Source organism: Gadus chalcogrammus, chromosome 6 (assembly GCF_026213295.1).
Source record: "Gadus chalcogrammus isolate NIFS_2021 chromosome 6, NIFS_Gcha_1.0, whole genome shotgun sequence".
NCBI lineage: Eukaryota > Metazoa > Chordata > Actinopteri > Gadiformes > Gadidae > Gadus > Gadus chalcogrammus.
The window spans coordinates 1,682,358-1,704,515 of NC_079417.1; the positions used below are offsets into that span (position 1 = coordinate 1,682,358).

General features: G+C 47.9%; 3 protein-coding genes across 6 annotated transcripts; all 3 read left to right on the forward strand.

Annotated features, from left to right (window-relative positions):
- The first annotated feature begins 1,486 nt into the window (after positions 1-1,486).
- On the forward strand, positions 1,487-9,474 carry LOC130384845 (sodium-dependent neutral amino acid transporter B(0)AT3-like). Its single transcript, XM_056593225.1, has 12 exons — positions 1,487-1,727; positions 3,512-3,652; positions 4,100-4,237; positions 4,729-4,910; positions 5,147-5,257; positions 5,384-5,496; positions 5,596-5,724; positions 6,283-6,439; positions 6,772-6,976; positions 7,677-7,836; positions 8,382-8,544; positions 8,888-9,474. The coding sequence occupies exons 1-12, from the start codon at positions 1,553-1,555 to the stop codon at positions 9,059-9,061; spliced, it is 1,848 nt and encodes a 615-aa protein (XP_056449200.1). The 5' UTR covers positions 1,487-1,552; the 3' UTR covers positions 9,062-9,474.
- Positions 9,475-10,457: 983 nt separating this feature from the next.
- On the forward strand, positions 10,458-15,006 carry si:ch211-254p10.2 (solute carrier family 40 member 1). Its single transcript, XM_056592326.1, has 8 exons — positions 10,458-10,560; positions 10,648-10,715; positions 10,828-10,987; positions 11,106-11,221; positions 11,407-11,533; positions 11,958-12,236; positions 13,169-13,858; positions 14,741-15,006. The coding sequence occupies exons 1-8, from the start codon at positions 10,458-10,460 to the stop codon at positions 15,004-15,006; spliced, it is 1,809 nt and encodes a 602-aa protein (XP_056448301.1).
- Positions 15,007-16,599: 1,593 nt separating this feature from the next.
- Positions 16,600-19,626, forward strand: rpp25l (ribonuclease P/MRP 25 subunit-like). 4 transcript variants are annotated; one of them, XM_056592484.1, is made up of 3 exons: positions 16,600-16,786; positions 17,102-17,144; positions 17,248-19,626. In XM_056592484.1, the coding sequence occupies exon 3, from the start codon at positions 17,273-17,275 to the stop codon at positions 18,011-18,013; it is 741 nt and encodes a 246-aa protein (XP_056448459.1). In that variant the 5' UTR covers positions 16,600-16,786; positions 17,102-17,144; positions 17,248-17,272; the 3' UTR covers positions 18,014-19,626. The 4 variants fall into 4 exon arrangements, with proteins under 4 accessions (XP_056448459.1, XP_056448461.1, XP_056448457.1 ...); XM_056592486.1 differs by having other exon boundaries at positions 17,251-19,626; XM_056592482.1 differs by lacking the exon at positions 17,102-17,144.
- The last annotated feature ends 2,532 nt before the right edge of the window (positions 19,627-22,158 follow it).

Sequence of the window (22,158 nt, forward strand, 5' to 3'; positions counted from 1 at the left end):
GGTTAGATAAATTATTTTTGGGGTATATTGTAATTCATTTGACTCTGTTCCAATCATTCTGTAGTTTGATATTAATGCATTTAAGAAAGGAACTTGCACCCTATGAAAAAGATTGAGAGAAAAAGTAGCCAATACACTTTGCACTGTTAATATTCATGTTTTTTTTGTAGAGTGGATAAAGTTTGATGTTTAAATGTCCACTAGAGGGAGACAATACGCTGTGTTTTAATAAAGTACATTATGCAAACATGTGACCCTCTTTTAAATACTTTTACAAAGAATTGCGTTTTATAAGGATGCATGTTTGAATGAAACTCAAACCATTTAATACTAGAAAAGACAGCTCTTACTCAATATCCCAAATAATTAAATACTTGTTCATGATGACATAATTCAACCTGGTCTCACAGGAATCCGTGAAATGACTACGGACGAATAACTCGAAATCCGTGGAAACATCACGGAAACACTCCGATTTCCGTGATGTGGCCACGGAATTCACTCCTATGCAAGTTAATGACGCTGCTGTTCCGTGGCTCACACACAGATCCCCGTTTCAACGAGCGAGTCGACCACGGGGGCTTAACTCAAAACCCGGGGTGGTCTCACTGAAACACTTAAATTGTCCTTGTTGTGTCCACGGAAGTTGCTCCAATGCAAGTAAATGACAATGACAGTCAATGATACACACAGATTCCTGTTTCAATCTGTGTGTGTGCTCCCGTTTCAATCTGTGTGTGTGCCACATTTGACCACAGTGGGGGCTTAAATCAAAATCCGTGGTGGTCTGACGGAATCACTTCAATTGTCCGTGATGTGGCCACGAATTTTCTCCAATGCAAGTAAATTACACTGTTATTCCGTGGCTCACACACGGATATCGGCGTGTTTCCGTGATGTGGCCACGGATTTCGAGTTAAGCGTCCACCGTAGTCATTTCACGGATTCCTGTGAGACCATGTTGCATAATTACATCATAACAATTTGAAGATGATTCTACCTCAGCATATTTAAAGATTGTTAAACAAAGGAGGTAATAATAACACTATGATAGAACTGATACATTTTTGGTCTGAAACTCAATAGTCCTTTACTCAGATGTTGCATACAGTCGAGTTATCAACTGTGGTCGAAACAAAATCAAGAAAGGCCCACGGAATGGAAACCGGACTGAACTAAAAACCAAGCGGAGGACAACATAGACACTGATGACCGTTTGAAGGGACAGCAGCACCAGGCATTACCGGTCACTCATCAATATGCAACAGCTAAAGAGGAGGCAGAGACCTTGTTAGGTGGGCAGAATACGTTTAAATCTCTCCTGTACACTAATGTGTCCCTGTGCTTCCAGATGTTCAACTTTAAAGGTTATTAGTTCCACTGATATCATGTTCTAGATCAAATAAAGCGCCCAGACGCACGGCCTCTTTGTTCTTCAAGGAGTGTTATGTTGTCGTTCTTGTTTCTAGCTCCGCCCCAAGGTGAACCTACCCGGTGTGGTTCTATCCTAAGCACAGCTCTGCAAGGGATGTTTTGACAGGCTGGAAGAGACATGATGGATGACCAGGACGTTTTGACGGAGAAGACTCCTGATGGGGAATCCAAGGACACCCCTGAAAGACCCAAATGGAACAACAAGGTCCAGTATCTGCTCACTTGCATCGGTTTTACTGTGGGGCTCGGGAGTGTTTGGAGGTTCCCGTACCTGTGCCAGGTGTATGGTGGAGGTAAGAGTCAGTCTCACTTAGTAGGGCTAGCAGAAATATTTTTTTTTTGTGAGTATGGCTGTTATTATTTATTGTGTATATGCATTGTTTGAAAACAAATCAAAGGACTGAATTTGGGATTTTGATTTTGGGTCTTTTCTGAAGGTAAATCAAAAATCCTGGTTTGGTGTTTCCAGCATGTTTGTATTAAATTAATTCCCCCAAACTACATGGTGCCTTGGTATGGTAAGCCGTGAACTCATCTAATTTTCAGACAATTTAAAGGCTTTATTTCATATGTAATACAATAAAACAACTTCTCGACACAGATTAATGTTGCATAGAATAATCCAGAACATAAAATTAGCCGAATCATCACGTCAACATCATTTAGTTTCCACTCTGGTAAGTTTAATGTTGACCCAAAGCTCTCGCTGTGATAAAGCACGCTACGTTGATAGTGCAATCTCCCCCCAAACACCCACGACCGCTATATTCAACCTTGGATTAAAAAGCTCTCTCAGCCTGCGTACCATGGACCTCAGAGGGATCTCATAGGGACCTCATAGGGACCTCAGAGGGATCTCATAGGGACCTCATAGGGACCTCAGAGGGATCTCATAGGGACCTCAGAGGGACCTCAGAGGGATCTCATAGGGACCTCATAGGGACCTCAGAGGGACCTCATAGGGACCTCATAGGGATCTCAGAGGGACCTCATAGGGACCTCAGAGGGATCTCAGAGGGACCTCATAGGGACCTTAGAGGGATCTGATAGGGACCTCATAGGGACCTCAGAGGGATCTCAGAGGGACCTCATAGGGACCTCATAGGGACCTCAGAGGGACCTCATAGGGATCTCATAGGGACCTCATAGGGATCTCAGAGGGATCTCATTGGGATCTCATAGGGATCTCATAGGGATCTCAGAGGGATCTCAGAGGGATCTCATAGGGACCTCATAGGGACCTCAGAGGGATCTCAGAGGGACCTCATAGGGACCTCATAGGGACCTCATAGGGATCTCAGAGGGACCTCATAGGGACCTCAGAGGGATCTCAGAGGGACCTCATAGGGACCTTAGAGGGATCTGATAGGGACCTCATAGGGACCTCAGAGCGATCTCAGAGGGACCTCATAGGGACCTCATAGGGACCTCAGAGGGACCTCATAGGGACCTCATAGGGACCTCAGAGGGATCTCAGAGGGACCTCATAGGGACCTCATAGGGATCTCAGAGGGATCTCATAGGGATCTCAGAGGGATCTCATTGGGATCTCATAGGGATCCTGCCCCTACCTTCTCACACAAACCAGGAGGTCACAGCTGGGATCTGTCTCCTGGTTCTCTACCTTCTCGTACCAGGAGCTCACAGCTGGTTCTGTCTCCAGGAGCTCACAGCTGGTTCTGTCTCCAGGGGGTAACAGCTGGTTCTGTCTCCAGGACCTCATAGCTGGTTCTGTCTCCAGGGGGTAACAGCTGGTTCTGTCTCCAGGACCTCACAGCTGGTTCTGTCTCCAGTGGGTAACAGCTGGTTCTGTCTCCAGGGGGTAACAGCTGGTTCTGTCCCCAGGGGGTAACAGCTGGTTCTGCCCCCAGGGGGTAACAGCTGGTTCTGTCCCCAGGGGGTAACAGCTGGTTCTGCCCCCAGGGGGTAACAGCTGGTTCTGTCTCCAGTGGGTGACAGCTGGTTCTGTCCCCAGGAGGTAACAGCTGGTTCTGTCCCCAGGGGGTAACAGCTGGTTCAGTCCAGGGGGTAACAGCTGGTTCTGTCCCCAGGGGGTAACAGCTGGTTCTGTCCCCAGGGGCCTTCCTGATCCCCTACCTGATCTCCTTGGTGGTGGAGGGTCTTCCTCTGCTCCACATGGAGCTGGCCATCGGTCAGAGACTCCGCATGGGCAGCATCGGCGTGTGGAGCTCCATGTCGCCGTACCTCGGGGGAGTAGGTGAGCTGCTGTCCCTCCATCTTGTCTACGCACCGCCTTTCTGCAGAGCGCTCTTTTTTTTCTTAGCTCTTATTTTCTTCAGCACTATTACTTTAGCATCAGTACATAAAAAAGGTTGAGAAAGGTCACAGTAAAAACAAACAGTAATTGCTTTGAATGTAGGGATAGATATTAAAGTTTTAAAGTTAAAGAGACATTTATAAAGTTACAATAAATCATACATATTATATATTTATCTATAGATAATAGAGGGTGGAGTTAAACTCCTTACCTATCATGATGAACCCTTTGAAGGTTGGTTGGAGTTATGAATTATGTAAAGGAAAATATGCACTGTGCACTCTCACACACACACACACACACACACACACACACACACACACACACACACACACACACACACACACACACGCACACACACACACACACACACACACACACACACAGGGGTGGCCTCCATGCTGGTGTCGTTGCTGGTGGGGCTGTTCTACAACACCATCATCGCCTGGGTCCTCTGGTACTTCTTCCACTGCTTCCAGAGTCCACTTCCCTGGAGCCAGTGTCCCGTCAACGCCAACCACACCGGTAACGCCAAACCCTGACTCACAAACCCTGACCCACAACCTGACTCACAAACCCTGACCCCCAACCTGACTCACAAACCCTGACCCCCAACCTGACTCACAAACCCTGACCCACAAACTGACCCACAAACCCTGACTCACAAACCCTGACCCACAAACTGACCCACAAACTAACCCACAAACCCTGACTCACAAACCCTGACCCACAACCTGACTCACAAACCCTGACTCACAAACCCTGACCCACAACCTGACTCACAAACCCTGACCCCCAACCTGACTCACAAACCCTGACTCACAAACCCTGACTCACAAACCCTCACCCACAACCTGACTCACAAACCCTGACCCACAACCAGACCCACAACCCGACCCACAACCTGACTCACAAACCCTGACCCACAACCCGACCCACAACCCGACCCACTAACCCTGACTCACATCAACGGCTCATCAACAGCTCATCAACTTGTCTTCTGTTGTCTGGTACAGGGTATGTGAGCGAGTGTGAGCTGAGCACCCCAGTGAACTACTTCTGGTACCGGAGAACGCTCAACATAACGCCCGACATCGATGCCAGCGGGTCCTTGCAGTGGTGGCTGGTGCTGTGTCTGGCCACGGCCTGGTGCCTTGTCTACATCTGCTTCATCCGGGGCATTGAAACCATTGGGAAGGTGATCACAGTGGACCCCTCTTATCTCTGCATATTGAAGCCAGATAATGTATCAAGTGTAGCCTACAGCGGATATCGTGAATCATATCGGAAGCACAGAAAGTCATATTTCTCGGCACGGTCATAGCTACGGTTGAATGATGTTTTCATCTGTTAACGAAAGGCCGACTCATAGTACAAAATCTTACACGGGATGAGGCTTTGATAAGGCTACTAATCATTGGCTCATTTTATCAGGCTATTTATGTGACCGCCACATTCCCGTACCTGGTGTTGACCATCTTCCTGGTGCGAGCGTTGACCCTCCCCGGGGCTCTGGACGGACTGGTCTACCTCTTCTCCCCCGACGTGAGCCGGCGCTTCCACTTCCTGCCCCGATTGTCAGTTCAAAGTTCAGAGTTCAGAGTTCAGAGTTCAGGGTTCAGAGTTCAGAGTTCAGGGTTCAGAGTTCAGACGTTGTGTGTTCTGTTGCAGTGGGAAACGATGAAGAATCCTAAAGTGTGGCTGGACGCCGCCACGCAGATCTTCTTCTCTCTGTCTCTGGCTTTCGGGGGCCTCATCGCCTTCTCTAGCTATAATCCTCAAAAGTATGCTACCTTTATGTTGTTTTATTCACACTTTAAACATGTTACATCTCACATTATACTGTATGTGCAGTCGAACCACTGAGCGTCCTCTCTCTGCAGAAACAATTGTGAAAGGGACGCCCTGATCATAGGGTGTGTCAACATCTTCACGTCGGTTTACGCTGCTATTCCGATCTTTGCCATCCTCGGCTTCAAAGCCAACGCCGACTACAATGACTGCCGTAATGAGTATGAGCCGTTACTTCTACCTGTGTCCAATTCCAGTCTGGGTGATCAAACCAACGTCACTGTAACAACTGTCATAGTCCAGGCTTATCTTTAACATCTGTTACCAATACACCAATGTACCAATATCAAAAACCCTTTGTTCTGCCTAAGAGCATTTCGAGAGCATTTCGGTAAACGTGCCTGCCACAAATGGGAGCAGCACTAAAGCACTTTAAGTGAAGAGATTTGTAAAGTCCTTTTCCACAAACTCTGTAGGGCTACCGACAAACCCACATTGCTTTCAAAAAGCAAAGTGCTATGATGCTTTGGTTTACCTCTGTAGCAGGCAGTCCCTTCGCCACTCATTTTGATCGATTCTATTGGTCGATGATTTAGTGAAGCCAGGAAAGATGGCTACGATGGTTTGATCAACCAGATCGGTATTGCCCTTTAAGATCAATCAAAGATATCATTAAATCATCTCATTCAAGTGTTTTCTTGAGTTTAGTGTTATGGCTTGTTGATCATTGTTGCCCTTATTATTAACTGTCTAGTGTTATTTCTCCAACCCTTTCTTAGGAACATATTGACGTTAACAAATGCATTTAGCATCAGTGATGAAAACATAACCCTCCAAAACTACGGTGAATGGTTGAGTCATCTCAACGCTTCGGATCCCACTGAGGTGGCGAGCCTGAACCTGAAGACCTGCAATCTTCAAACTTACCTTGAACAGGTGCACCTTACAAATATCCCTTCTCCATCTGGATTTGGAGTTAGTAAATCCAAGCAACAGGGATTTAGATGCCTCTCATTAATGATTCTAGGGGTCGGCTTCGCACAAAGGGAGACACTCTGGAGTGATCAGAGTCAAAACCAAGGCCATCCAAGTTCAAACAACAACCTGCCCTGCCTCTGTTCATCACAGGACGTTCTGTGCCATCCAAGTTCAAACTCACACTTATTAATAATTGTAATTCCGATGCAGCTTGCATCAAGAGCAACCTGTCCTGCCTCTGTTCATCACAGGACGTTCTGTGCCCACAGTAACGGTTGTTCTTCTCACAGAGTGCCTCTGGAACAGGGCTGGCCTTCATCGTGTTCACCGAGGCGGTGATACAGATGCCGGGCTCCCAGCTCTGGGCCGCCCTCTTCTTCATCATGCTCTTCTGCCTGGGCCTCTCCTCCATGTTCGGCATGCTGGAGGGAATCCTCACCCCACTGCAAGACCTCCACCTAGTCCCAGCCTGGGTTCCTAAAGAGATGCTCACTGGTAATGAATTCATGCGTCAAGTATGGAAAACGGATTAGCCTCCACTCTGGGTCCTCTGGATCCTAGCAGATGGGGTTCCTCCATCTGTTCCCAGGAGGATCTGTAGATAATCTTATAATAATCCTATTAATAACGGTACGGAAACAACTTGCTCCACTTGTTTAGGGAGACGTCGTCTACGTGTACAACCACAAGTTTCCAAATCCTTGCTCTTTCTGTAGCAGACTTGTCATTCATAGAATAAAGTTTGCTAATAACCATTAGCAAAGCAACCATTATAACCATCGTGCTCAATTTTGAATGAGGCTCAATAGAGCATGTCTATCCTATTGTGTGTCATAGGCACCTGTGGTAATTTAGAAGAAGATTTTTGAAGTTTTCCCAAAATGTTCACTGTGCAAATGAATCTTTCCAGACGGACATTAAGGGTCCAAGAGGCCAAAGGTTCAGCATGTAAAACAAAGCCTGTGTATCAAGTTTCAGAAAGGTTCTTCCGCCGTGGTGGCGGGGGCGAAAGCATCAACAGATACTCTGGGAATACATAATATTAATACTACAAGACTTAAGACTTCAAGGTCTACGCCTGGTCTTGCTTGAACTACATTGGATGTTGTCCATCCAACTAAATCATATCCAAATACCTGGTTAGGGTTAGCGATGTGGTTAAAACCATGAAGTACCTCTCCCCTGTTGCTTGTAGGTCTGATATGTTTGTTCAGCTTTACTGCGGCCCTGATCTTCACCTTGGGCTCGGGGAACTACTGGTTGGAGATCTTCAACACCTACGTCGGGTCGCTGCCCCTGCTCATCATAGCCTTCTTCGAGATGACGGCTGTGACATATGTCTATGGGATTAAAAGGTAAGATAACTATGAAGTCACTATGAATGCAATGTTGGAAAAAAAATGTATTGCATGGAGACAATATACTATGTATCTGAGTGTATATAATTATAAAAAATTGTATCTACTTTATGTGTATCTTAATGTTGCTATGTGTATCAAAGTGTGCCTCTGAGTATACACAGTATGTGTGTCTGTTTGTAAAAAGCACATGAATCTAAGTGTGTATCTGTGTGCATACAGTATGTGTGTCTTTGTGTATATACAATGCATGTATCAAAGTCTGTCTCTGCGTGTATACAGTATGTGTGTCTCTGTGTATACACAGTGCACGTGTCTAAGCGTGTCTCTGTGTATACACAGTGTGTGTCTGGGTATACACAGTGTGTGTGTCTCTGTGAGTACACAGTTTGTGTATCTGTGTGTACACAGTGTGTGTGTCTGTGTGTACCCAGTGTGTGTGTCTCTGTGTGTACCCAGTGTGTGTGTCTCTGTGTGTACACAGTGTGTGTCTCTCTGTGTGCACACAGTGCGTGGGTCTAAGCGTGTCTCCGTGCCAACAGGTTCAGTGATGATATTGAATGGATGACCGGACGCAGGCCCAACCTCTACTGGCAGGTCACCTGGAGGCTGCTCAGCCCCCTGATGCTGCTCATGGTGTTCCTGGCCTACATCGTGATCGAGGCTGAGACCACGCCCACCTACAACGCCTGGAACCCAGACTTTGTAAGCGAGCGTCTAGACCAGGTCCATGTTCCCAATCGAACCATAACGTATGTTATTTACATTTACATTCAGGACATTTAGCAGATGCTTACATCGAAAGCAACTTACAATAAGTACATTTGTCATAAGAAGCGAAAAGATATATCTCTGTGTGGGTACAGCAAGGATGTTCATAGAACCAAGTGACAAGCACTCACAATCACTAGGTTAACCCATTCCCCGTAGACAGCAGTGATAGCTAGCTAATGCAGATGCGCCACAGTTAAGACAGTACTAAGAATAAACACAATGTACAGTACTCCGTGTCATGGGCCAGAGTTAGTAATAGGGTCTCCTTCTGCAGGTGGACTTCCCCCTGCACGACGTCCAGCCCTACCCTGGCTGGGTGTACGCTATCACCGTGCTCCTGTCAACCCTTCCCATCGTCTCCATACCCCTGGTCGCCTCCTATACATTACTGGGCTTCCTGAGAAAGCGATTTATGGACCGACACAATATCAACCCATATGCTAATTGATATCCCCACTCCTCCATTTACATATTTTGATTCATACATTTTCTTCCTTCAATCTTGAGTGGTCGTTTTTTCAAATCAAACCCCTCTCAAACTGATTAGACATAGTGCCCGCTTATGTCAGTACAAGTCAAGTATACAAATTGTGTGGTAAGCTTTGAATTATTGATCAGTTGATCATGTTTTACATCCATTTGTTTACCCTATGAGCTATGACATATTTACATTCAAACAATTGAATTGGATGGTGCTTTAGTGATCTTGTGTATTTACAAACTCAAGACAACTCAGCCCGCTACCCTTTAGCCTTTATATTTTCCTCTTAACTTGGCGTTTTGTTCTAAATCAATTGAAATAACCAAGATGTGAACTCGTATTGTAAAGAAATACAAATAAAAAAATGTGGATAAAACCTGAAACACAAACAGAGGTTGAGTTTTATTATTGCAATCATTTATTAAATATTCATCCTTTTTATTCATTACAACAAATCCTGGACCGAGGATCTGGGACCGGAGCGGTGAAAAGATATCTAAACGCACGTGTCAGGGTAAAGCTCCCTTAGGATTCGGGATGTTCAAAGGTTCACGCGGTTTATTTTTGCACCGGAGCAACATATGTGTCAGTCAACACATGCATGGGTGTGTGTCTGTGTTTGCATGTGAGTGTATACAGAAGATACTGTAAACTATGTATTGTGAGTGCGTTCAAGCATACAGGTCAACATGTGACCAGTGACCATGCCCTGCTGTGTGTGTGTGTGTTTCAGTCACATACGTCGTCCTTTATGTAGCGTGGGTGGCCAGCGATATTGTCCGGGTCGACGCCACGTGCTTTGGAATATGCTGGCTGCTTTTGTTACCCCGCGGCCCGTTCTGCCTTTCTGGCACTTTCATACAATGGTGCCCCGGTGGACACAGGGCTGCGGTCAGGCCTTTCACACCACTGCCGCTTGACCTCCTGCTCTCGGGAAAGCCAAGTATCCCAATGTACGATCGATGGAAAAAGAGCATCGCTAAAGGACAAGGATATCACTAAGGATCTGTCAAACCATCGCAGCAAAGGTGAGTGTTTTCATGGCTGCCTGTGAGTGTATGAGGTGAACACAGCTATGTGTCATGTGGATTAACTGATTTGCTCTTAAGGGAAGGAATTCTCTTAAAAAAACGGCTTCATTGCATTAATATAGATGTGGAATGTGTCAGGCCTGTGTGACTGGACAGGTAAAATTACAAATGTTTTGGCTGGGAACTATACATCATACGGAAAGAAAACAACTCATCATGCAGCATGTTAAAAGTCCAAACGTGTCCCTGTAATTGTAAACGGTTCTGTAGCAGGAGGTGACTGTTGACCCGAGATGAAGTCAAGCGTTTGACCTTTGACCCTACCACAGGAAATGTCCCTGCGAGCCGACGCCTCGGAGTCAGGGGGAGTGGTGGTGGAGTACGAATCGGAGGATGTCAGGGAGCCAAGCATCAAAAGGTCTTGGAGTCAACCAGGTAAACACAACCTCCGACCTCTGAGAGAAGTGCTGTTCCATTCCGCGGTATGGGATGATGACACCTTGATCTGATGTGTTGTTGAAGGCTCAGCGCTCATCTATCTGAGGGGACCCAAGTTCCTGATCTATGTCAGTGGAGCTTTATCGATGTGGGTAAGACGTGTTTCCATATCCTCACACAGGGATGACAACGTTTCAGTGAACCACAGGTCGTCCGCGCACGCAGGCGCTGAGCGTTCACGTGTCGTTTCTCTTATCAAACCAGGGGGACCGCATGTGGCACTTTGCCATCTCCGTCTTCCTCATTGAGCTGTACGGCCGCAACCTGCTGCTCACGGCCGTGTTCGGCCTGGTGGTGGCCGGCTCAGTGCTCCTGGTGGGAGCTCTGATCGGAGACTGGGTCGATCGCAACCCCAGGAACAAGGGTGAGCCCCGGGCACTTCAACCCTCCTTCAGAGGGACGGAGCACGTCGTGAGGACGTTTGACCGTCTTATTTTGGAGTTTTAAATGTATAACCTCTTCTTGTTTTTCCCCTGTTTTAGTCGCACATGCCTCCCTCTTTATTCAGAACGTTTCAGTGACCGTGTGTAGCATAGTGCTCATGCTGGTGTTCTCATACAAGCAGTGGATCGAACAGATTTGGGATGGTTGGCTTACTGTGAGTATGCTGGGCGGCTCCACTTCATTTGATGACGATCATAATTCCCCGTAGACTATGGTTCACTCTGCTGTGTCTGATCCGTCTCTGACGGTCGGAGTCCCTTCCCCGTCGGTGCCTCTGAGCCACAGTCTACCCTGTGCCGCCACGTGTAGTAACATGTTGCATCACAAAACTTACACAAGGTGGTTTGTTATACGGTGGTGATCGTCCTGGCAGATGTGGCTAACCTTGCGAGCACTGCCCTGACCATCGCCATTCAGAGGGACTGGATCGTGGTCATCACGGGATACAACCGCGGACACCTGGCTGGTGGGTCCATTCCTACTCTCCGTCACTGGTTAAACTGGGAGAGATGTTATAGGTTCATAACAAGTTCACAACATGAACACCCCACTCATCCTCAACTTTTAGAACTAATTTAGAAAAAAAAGGCAAAAGACAAAAAAACACCGCATTTCAAAAGTTACTTCAAGTCTGCCCACATGAGTCTCAGGTATGACCGTTTAACTTTGTTCACGTCGATGACGTTTAACTCTGTCCACAGTAATGACCTTTTAACTCTGGATGACTGTTTAACTCTGTCCATGTGAATGACTGTTTACCTCTGTCCACTGGGATGAGCGTTTAACTCTGTCCAAAGCAACAACCGTTTATCTCTGTCCACAGGACAGAATGTCTCAGGAAGGAGCGTTTACGTCTGTCCTCGTGAATGACCGTTTGCGTCCGTCCACAGGGATGAACGCCACAATGAGGCGGATCGACCAGGTGACCAACATCCTGGCTCCGTTGGCGGTGGGGCAGGTCATGACGCTGGCCTCCAACGTGGTGGGGTGCGGCTTCATCCTGGGCTGGAACGTGGTGTCCCTCATAGTGGAGTTCTTCTTCCTGTCCCGCGTGTACCGCATCGTGCCGGCCCTGTCGGTGAAGCCCCCGGGCGCAGACGTGGAGGAGGCCTGTCTTCAGGGTGGGGCGCGGAGGCGGACGCACGGTACACCCCGCAGTAGACCGCCTCGTTAACGCCTCAAACTACAGATTTATAACTCTGTTATATGAATCTTACCGTTTGAGATCGTGTTTGAATCAAAAACAGTATTTTTAAATGTTTTTGGAGACAACTACTGATATATAGTCGTTATTTTAATCATAGTTAAAGGAATTACAAATGTTTAACTTCTATCCAAGATATTACCGATGTGAATTTGATGCCTTATTGCCATTGATATGTTATCTATGGATTGAGTCGTTTTCCGCCTAGTTTTATAAGCAGTAAGCAAATGTAGAATTTTGTTTCAGCCATGAGCAGTAACTTCAATGCTTCCTCACCATATAGTAAACATTAGACGGCCATCCAAGGGGACTGAAAAGGTCTAGATATAGAGTTGAGTGCAGGGTGCTAGGAGCAAACCACTTTCAGAGCAACCCGTGCTCTGGGCCAGTGGTTCCTGACCTTTGACTTTAGCCGTACAACTATTTGTCATCAAGACCTTTGGCGGACCCCACTCATAGATATAGATGACGTAGATAAATACACACAGTGTGGCCGAGCAGAGTGCCAGAGCCCCCGAGTATTACTGCAGGAGGCCATGGCCGGTGGGAACCAGTGGAGGAAGGCCAGCGCCACTGCTTATGCTACCAGTGTCTTCATCCAGTCCTCATGGAAAACGTTACATCGGAAACACGACGGAATGCACCAAGCAACACTATTCCTGAAATAATAACAAGCCATCACACCACTATTTGTTGAACAATATTAAAAAAATAGCTTATTTATATTATTGTAGATTTGACTCGTGCACCAGGGGTCCAAAAACACTAGAGCCGATCCAAATCCGTTCCATCTGTCCTGGCACCTGTGGTCTAGCCTCTAGCAGCTGCTTCCTCCCAAAAGCTCAGACACCAAACCGAGCTCCATCTCCTTCCTCCCTCCAGTGACGAGCAGCAGAGCCAGAGGGACCCAGGCGCTGCGCGAGGAGCCCAGCGAGCGCAGCCTCAGCCTGAAGGCCGTCGCCGGGCTGCCCCTCTGCTTCCAGAGGCTGCGGCAGCTGCTGAGCACCTGCCGGGACGGCTGGACGGCGTACTACCAGCAGGACGTGTTCCTGGCCGGCATGGGCCTGGCCTTCCTGTACACCACCGTGCTGGGCTTCGACTGCATCACCACGGGCTACGCCTACACCCAGGGCATCAGCGGCTCGCTGCTCAGCCTGCTGATGGGCGTGTCCGCCATCACGGGCCTCATGGGCACCGTGATGTTCACCAAGCTGCGCAAGGCGTACGGCCTGGTCAACACGGGCGTCATCTCCAGCTGCCTGCACCTGGGCTGCCTGCTGCTGTGCGTGTGCTCGGTGTTCGCCCCCGGCAGCCCCATGGACCTGCGGCTGCTCATGGCGTACGCCGACAACAGCTCCGCGTCCTCGCCGGCCGCGCCCGGCGACGGCGACGGCCGGATGGCGAGCCAGAGGGAGAAGCACTCCTACCCCCTGGGGGGCGGCAGCAACCAGCCGCTGCTGCCCGACCGCTCCTCCATCCACTGGACCAACAACACGGTGCTGTTCGACAACGTGCCCTCGGGCACCGCGCCCGAGTCCTACGTCTCCATCATCCTGCTGTTCCTCGGGGTCATCACGGCACGCGTCGGTGGGTAGGGGCCTGTACCGCCTGCTCACGGCCCCCTAGAGGGGGCAGTTTAGCGCAGGGGTTCCCAGGGGCTGGGGCTCCCATCATCAGGGGCGTCATCAGCATCAGGTTCTAAGGGGCCCGATGCTTTAGGGGTGGGGCCCCAGGCAGCGGCTGGTGCTTTAGGGGTGGGGTTCAGGGGCCGATGCTTTAGGGGCCAAAATAAAGGTGATTAGGTGCTTCACTAGAACAGGCAAGGAGTTTAGGGCACCAGGTAACCAGTGTCACCATCAGACTGTTGACATGCGGTCTAGGTTCGAGTGATGGAGTCTAACCACCAGGTGGTATCATTGCTGTCCGATGACCCAGTGTTTCCCCCAGTGGTACCCCCTGTCCGTTGTCCCTGCTCCACCCGTCTGTCCGTTACCTGTGGTCCACCCGTCTGTCCGTTGTCTCTGGTCCACCCGTCTGTCCGTTACCTCTGGTCCACCCGTCTGTCCGTTGTCTCTGGTCCACCCGTCTGTCCGTTGTCCCTGGTCCACCCGTCTGTCCGTTACCTCTGGTCCACCCCTCTGTCCGTTGTCTCTGGTCCATCCGTCTGTCCGTTACCTCTGGTCCATCCGTCTGTCCGTTGTCTCTGGTCCACCCCCCTGTCCGTTGTCCCTGGTCCACCCGTCTGTCCGTTACCTCTGGTCCACCCCTCTGTCCGTTGTCTCTGGTCCATCCGTCTGTCCGTTACCTCTGGTCCACCCCCCTGTCCGTTGTCTCTGGTCCACCCCCCTGTCCGTTGTCCCTGGTCCACCCGTCTGTCCGTTGTCTCTGGTCCACCCGTCTGTCCGCTGTCCCTGGTCCACCCGTCTGTCCGTTGTCCCTGGTCCACCCATCTGTCCGTTGTGTCCGCAGGCCTGTGGTCCTTCGACCTCACGGTGACGCAGCTCCTCCAGGAGAGCATCTGTGAGTCGGAGCGGGGCGTGGTCAACGGGGTGCAGAGCTCCATGAACTACCTGATGGACCTGCTGCACTTCATCATGGTCATCGCCGCGCCGCAGCCCCAGCACTTCGGCATCCTGGTCATCATATCCGTGCTGTTCATCACCGCCGGCCACACCATGTACTTCCTGTACGCACGCAAGGCCAAGAGGAAGAGCCGACAGCGGCGAGACACGTAGAGGATCTGGAGACCGCGGCTAACCTTAACCCTGGGTTAATCCTAGCCCGTAAACCCTGGGTTAAGCCTAGCCCATAAGCCCTGGGTAAACCCCAACCCTGGTTCACCCTAACCCATAAACCCTGGGTTCACCCTAACCCATAAACCTTGGGTTAACTCTAACCTCTAACCAAGCTGCCTTAGCTCCCTCTTGCTTCTTCAGCAGCATCAACATACCACTCACTCCCCCCCCCCCCCCCCATTCATTGATCTCTTTCATTCTACAAGCCCGCCCGACGCGTGGCCAGCCAACCAGTACTCAGGTGAAACCTTGGGGGGGGGAGGGGGGGGCAGCATCTCACCGTCATGTATCAGGGTTTGTTTGTTGAACATGGACACAACAGATGCAGCGTTGTGGAACCTTCAGTGGGAGACCGACGTGGACCAGGCCTCCAGCGCCAGGGGACAGGCGCATGTCTGCGGCCCGCCAAATCACGATAACACCCCGCTAAGGCCTCAAGCTAGCCTGGAAGACTCAGACGGCATTTGGGATCGGGAGGATAGACATGGATGTTTCTCAGTTCGCATAGGATGATGAAGGGACTATAATTGACATCTAAAAAACAACAATTATATCACAAACCAAACAAGTGGCATAAATGTTACTGATCCGTCCACTTGGAAATATTCCAGGAAGTCCTGCGAGGAATACAAGAAGGGAACTTGACGTGAGATACTTGATGTGGAAACAGAAAGCAATCCAGCAGAAGAGGAAGACCGTAGAATACCTTTCCCCCTGGTGTGTTTCTCTGTGGATGAATCAAGCAGACATGCACCTCTCTTTCAATCTGATCATTGATTTATATTGAATTAATGATATGCATCTGTTACAGGAGAGTTGTTCATATCAAACAAATCATTTATCTTATCTTTGGACGCGCATCAATGGTGGGTGTACTTATTAAAGACTATTGTTACTATTTCTACTTCACATAGATAGAGTGATATTCATGCCGTTTTAAACACCCTTTTACTTCATGCATTTCTGTGATTATTGTATGCCAATATCTGCTCTGTACTATTGGCAATGGTGTTACATTACACTATATCTTAGGCTCTGTTTGTCAACTCTACCTGACCTCTGACCTTACCTCAGCTCAGAACTAGCAAACGTTTCAAAAAGGACTTGGACATTTATCTCAGCTTCTTCTGTCTTCTGGAAACATGGATGCACAGTGGAATTCACGGATCAATAAAGTTCACAACGTTGTTCTGCAAGCAGCACCACATCACATTATATTTGTATACTTTTCCTGTGGAATCTCAGTATTGTGCTGTCTTCTTCTTTTTCCAAAAACCAACATTTATGATCACACAATAAACACTCACAAGACTCAAACTCTGTTGAAATCATTACTGTGCATGAGTTTCTGTGAACCAGCAGCAAAAAAGGAAGACCGTAGAATACCAGCGTAGAATATAGAAACAAGAGGTAGAGAAAATATTTGATTGAAGCAGAGCTAGACAGACAGACAGCCTTGACTCTGGCGACCTCTGGTGTTTAAAAGCTCCAATGCTCCACCAATGCGCTGCAGTTTGCGGCAGCTGGGGTCAATATACGTTAACGCAAATCTAGGAAGGAAACAAACGTGGGCAGTCTGGTGATGTTGCAGTAGCTCTGATCAGACATCAAGTTTGGAAATAAGTTAATTTAAAGCCGGGTAAAGTAAAAAGTAACTCGTTGGATGTACGTTCAGGTTTATGTGGAGTTGATGATGGATTACCAACAGCTTGTTTAGCAGGTTAGTCTAATTCAGCAACTCAACCAAACACTGGAGAATGAATCAAACCACAGCATGTGTGTCATATCGTAAACCACATTTATATCGGTCACCTTTCTCAGCAATGTTCGAACATTATTGGAAAATGAAAATTCGTTTTATAAAAATCCTGCTTGCTTATGGTGAGCAGCGGGACTGAGGAGATGATTGATCTGAAGGCCAGTCGCTCTCCTGGCTCCGAAAGACCCCAGACCGAAATGTTGTTGGTAAAGGCTGCCGGTGTGCGTGTGTTTTGTGTGTTCGATTCTTAATGGGGTTAATATCCAATTGAACTAGGCCTGGTAACGGATGTTTCTATCCCCTCGGACCCCGTACAAATATTAACATCCAATACCTACATTTCACGTTGGATAAAAGCCCCGAATGACTGAAGGTAACCTCCCGCCGTTCCCCTCCCTGTGTCCCCGTCCCTTACTCCCCAGCAGCGCGTCCCGCTCCGTGGTCCAGATGGAGAACTACCGCAAGGCGAGCACGGAGGAGGACCCCTCCCGCTGCCCGTTCCTCCACCTGTCCGCCGGCACGCCGCAGGTACTCGTCAAGGACGGCAGCAAGATCCGCAACATCCTGGGCTTCGCGTTGAGCCGCGTGGAGGCGCCCCGGCCGCGCCCCCTCCGCAAGGGGGACCGCCCGCCGGAAGGCGGAGCCACTGCAGGGGTCCCGGAGGTCCCGGAGATCCCCGTGGACCCAAAGCCGCTCAGCAGGCAGATCGTCTTCACGGCGACGGGGAAGGGCATCTCCAAGGCCATCACGTGCGCGGAGATGGTGAAGCGGCGGCTGCGGGGTGGCGGCGGCGTGCACCAGCGCACGGAGCTGCAGTACAGCGCCGTGCGAGAGCTGTGGGAGCCCCTGGAGCCCGGAGCCGGGCTGGACGGACTGACAGTCAGCCGCAACGTCCCGGCCCTCTGGATCCTGCTGTCCAGGGACCCGCTGGAGCCCCCGGGGCCCGCGGACCAGCCCCCGGGGACCTCGGACGGCCTGTGGGCGGAGGGGGAGGAGGAGGAGGAGGGGGAGGAGGAGGAAGAAGGGGAGGGAGGAAGAGGAAGAGGAAGAGGGAGGGCGGGGGCCAGGAAGAAGAGGGGAGGCTATGGGGAACGAGGCGGAGGGAGGGGGGGCAGGGGGAGAGGTGGACGCCCCCCAGGGAGACCCAGAGGACCTGGGAGAGGCCCGTGCCACATTGTTTTCAAATAAACGGCAAGTGCCGATACCACAACGTGTTGTTACATCCACTGAAATGTCCCGCATCATCCAGCACAGCTGTTCCATCAAACGGTCAGTACCATCATACAGTAGCGCTGAGGGTACCGGCCCTAAGAAGTCGGTGGTTTACCAACCAAGCACAATGATGGCCGAAATACCGTGACGGGCTGCTCATGTAGGAATGGCTGCCGTCTATTGGCTCCTGGCTAATGGCTGCCGTCTATTGGCTCCTGGCTATTGGCTGCCGTCTATTGGCTCCTGGCTAATGGCTGCCGTCTATTGGCTCCTGGCTATTGGCTTCCGTCTTTTGGCATCTATTGACATTAGTCTTCATGAAAGCATCAATATTTTTATTGTGATAATCGACCTGACTCAATAAAGACGTCTGTTAAGGCTGACCACCTGCATATACACATGGATCTAAATATCGCATCGTGAGTTAGGATAGGAGTAGGCTTCACTCAATGTGTATGTAAGAGGGCTGGCCTGAATAGTCAGATCAAGTAAAGTAGGAGGGATGCGGGACTATTAATGAATCCACTTTTATTTGCACAGACGTTTTGGCGTGTGCCTTCTTCAGTGTGCATCAATTAAAGTGTTTAACCGGTCTTCAATAACCACACCCATTGACAAAACCCCATTGACAGCAACAATTAAATGTTATCCAGTCCATACATGATCATTGTCACTAATGTTTCAGACAGTCCATTGATGAGAATAAATTACATTTATGTATACATACGAATGAACGTACATTATATTTATAAGAAACAACTTGGGGACAAACCTGCCTTCATCCCATTTGGGATGAAGGCAGCCCCGGCCGCGCCCCAAGGGTCTCTACGAATAGCACAGGCCCTTGTAGTCTTTCTTAAATGTGAAGTCTGCATTTTATTTTCGTTCGGTGTATATTGTGTAATTAATAACCAGCAATTGCTGGTAATAACCAGCAATAAATGATTTCATTTAGATTCAAATAATGTTTCTGGAATTGGTATCCGTTATTATAAATTGTATTTTCTTCTCTTCTATTCTTCTGCTTTACCGCGTCTCTCATGCGTCTTCACATAGTCGGTAAACTTTGTCGATGGAGAGTTCCTTTAAATATTGCCACCGTAAAGGATTATTGGATACTATCTCCTTTCCTTTCGCAAAGGTTGCTCAGGAGAAATCTATGCTCAATGCTGTCATCTAAATTCACTGAAAGCCATTTGGATAAATGCTGCTGAACACCTGAATGATAAAGTGTAATATGAAATGTATTGACCTGTCTTGAGCAATGGCTTTCTGGAATTTCCAAGATGAAGTCATCATCCCAGGCCAGTACAGGGCCTTCATAACACTGGGTAGTCATGGTTACCCCCAGTACATGGTGTTCACACACTGCCTCAGAGAACACCAAGTGATGGTTACCAGTCCATAGTTGTTATTAAAAATGTGGTTGTGTTTTTGGGGAAGTTCTGGAGGGGTGTGTATGGAGCAAAGAGCTCTCCATCTGGGCATCGGTTTTCTTGTTGGGGGAGAATCCAAAATGACATCATCCCTACCCTGTTGACCCTCTGAAAAAACAACTTATCGAACAAATGCATGAAAGAAATGATTTATGTCAAATGTCATGTAAAATACATAAGTACACTTACAACATCAAGGTGAGATATTACAACATTTAGGTACGTGTGGTGTCCCATGCTTTGTAAAGGCAGAACACTTGGAATGGTTTTGAGGGGACTTTTGAGGTTTGGTGAACTGAAACCGAAAGTGTGACCATCTCACAGACAACAACAACCTGGAAAGTTGGAAGGGAGAAAAAAGGCAGGCTGCTCATTGGATGTTCAAGGGGAGGATGTTTCCTGATGGGCGGGCTAACAGTTTTATAAATGATGGGCTCGACAACATCTGAACAGTGAGAGTTGAGTCAGAACAGAGGAAAGATGTTTTCTGTTCAAACCCTGATCGTTGCTGCTCTCCTGGCAGAGCTGGGCCTTGTTGTGGAGTCTTCCTTTGGGGGTGAGTCCTTTTATTAAGTTGTCTGTTCTGGAAATGGGCGTCAATATGTGTGGTTCCCCCAGGATATAGAGATGCCGAGTTCCAAGTGTGGGTGTGGTGACGTGTATCATGTGCGTCGAGAGCAGCGAAGAGCTGTAGTTCACAAAGCGGCCTCACATAAACCCTAAAATTATCAAACTTCTTTACGAAAATTTTTAGTTTTCTTTGCATGAAAAATTATCATTTAAATCCACAAACAACATATGTGTAATCCAGGGCATATAAAGACTGGGACCAGAAAATAATAATTTTCTCTCCATTGACACCCATTCATATTTTTCGATCTCATAGGTCCCGTGAGCTCTACCGGAAGGGGCGTGACTTCGCCACTCTATATAGCAATTTTCAAAACAAGTTACATCCGGTAACCTGTAGGGGGCGCAGGGAAGCGGGTCTATAGAGGTATAGACCCACCTCTTTGTTGGCCTGTTTATTCAATGGAATGTATTAGTGCATGTGCGTGCGTGTGTGTGTGTGCTTGTAGGTGCTTGTGTGTGTGTGTGTGTGTGTGTGTGTGTGTGTGTGTGTGTGTGTGTGTGTGTGTGTGTGTGTGTGTGTGTGTGTGTGTGATGTGGTGGGTGTGTTTTCTCGTAAAACGAGGGTTGTATGCAGAGCTATAGAGAAAGAGAGTTGCGACACGCTATGATCTCGCCCACAGGGTGGTCACGTGGTTGTCACGTGGTTCATGTAAGCCTCAATAGTTCCAAACACGCCGCGCAGTCAATGTTATTCTATGGGACGACCGCAGAGATTTCAATATTGAATGGTAAATATGAACGAAAAAAACACGTACAAGTATTTGTCTGACTTTTATGGCATTATTGCATATCTGTTAACGTCAGTTTTACCTTTAGAGTGGTTAGATACGTTTTTAAGTTTGAGGGAAAGCTTCACGTTCGTGTTAGCATACTGGCTTTTACCCTACAACTGTATTGAAATGAAAGAAATCAAGATGTTTTACCATGATCATTTTAAGATATGAGCCACACAAAGTATCAAATATATTAAAGAATAACAACTCATTACGCTTGGATGAATGAAATAGTTATTTTTTTTATTAAACAATTAGTGTGACAAGAACAAGTGAGTGTGATTGTGTTAACAGATTCAACAATGGACACAGCAGGGAACACTATATAATATACTTAGGGCAAACCATTAACATAAAACGTTGCAAATATACTATACTTTATGCCATTACAATACTTATAATAGCCCTGAGCAAATTCAAAATTGGTTTAGATCAATGGTCATACCATGGTTGGCTGTGCAGCGTTTGCATGCTCCAATCGGTCCGAGAAGGGTTACCACAAGGGTTACCACATGTATGGCTTCCCCAAGGACCAAGGGCGCAGGAAGAAATGGATGGCAATGGTCAGCCGTCAAAACGTACAAGTGACAGGGGTCAGCAACCGTCAAAAACTATGTGATGCAAGTAATGTTCACATCACTTGATAGCATTTCAAAGGGCATAATAGTTCTAAGTGTAGAGAATTATGACTTTTCAATGATATTTGAAGTGCAATGGAAACTGATCTTACAAGCCTACCTATAAGGTACACTTTGAAGATGACCAGGCCCGATGCAGTCCCAACAGTTTTCATTCATCGCCTTAAGCCGAAGAGGAGGAAACCCCCTTCTGTGAGGGTGCCTCCAGAACCAAGTGCAACGGACCACACATATTTCATCAAATTAAACTTCGGTATGATCCATGCAGCTAACAATGGGATAGACTACACTCTTAATGAGATTACATAATTCATATTTGTACATTAAGTTTAAAAAACAACCAGAGGTCAGGGATTCTCTGAGGATTTGCACACAATGTAGACACATTTCTACCCAATTAACAATTGCCGGTAGATCCATTTATACATTTTATTGGTTTCTGATTGTGGCAGATGATTTAATTCACATTAAAGAAATGTCGCTTTAATTAATTTTCTTACATTGGAGATGACAGTAGTTGCAAAGGCAAAATACATAAAACAGCAACATTACCATGTAATTATTAAAGAGATTGAGGGAGAAATTGAGGTGGATTTCAAGAGCGATGAAAATGACATGACAGGAGACACAGAGAGCAATCA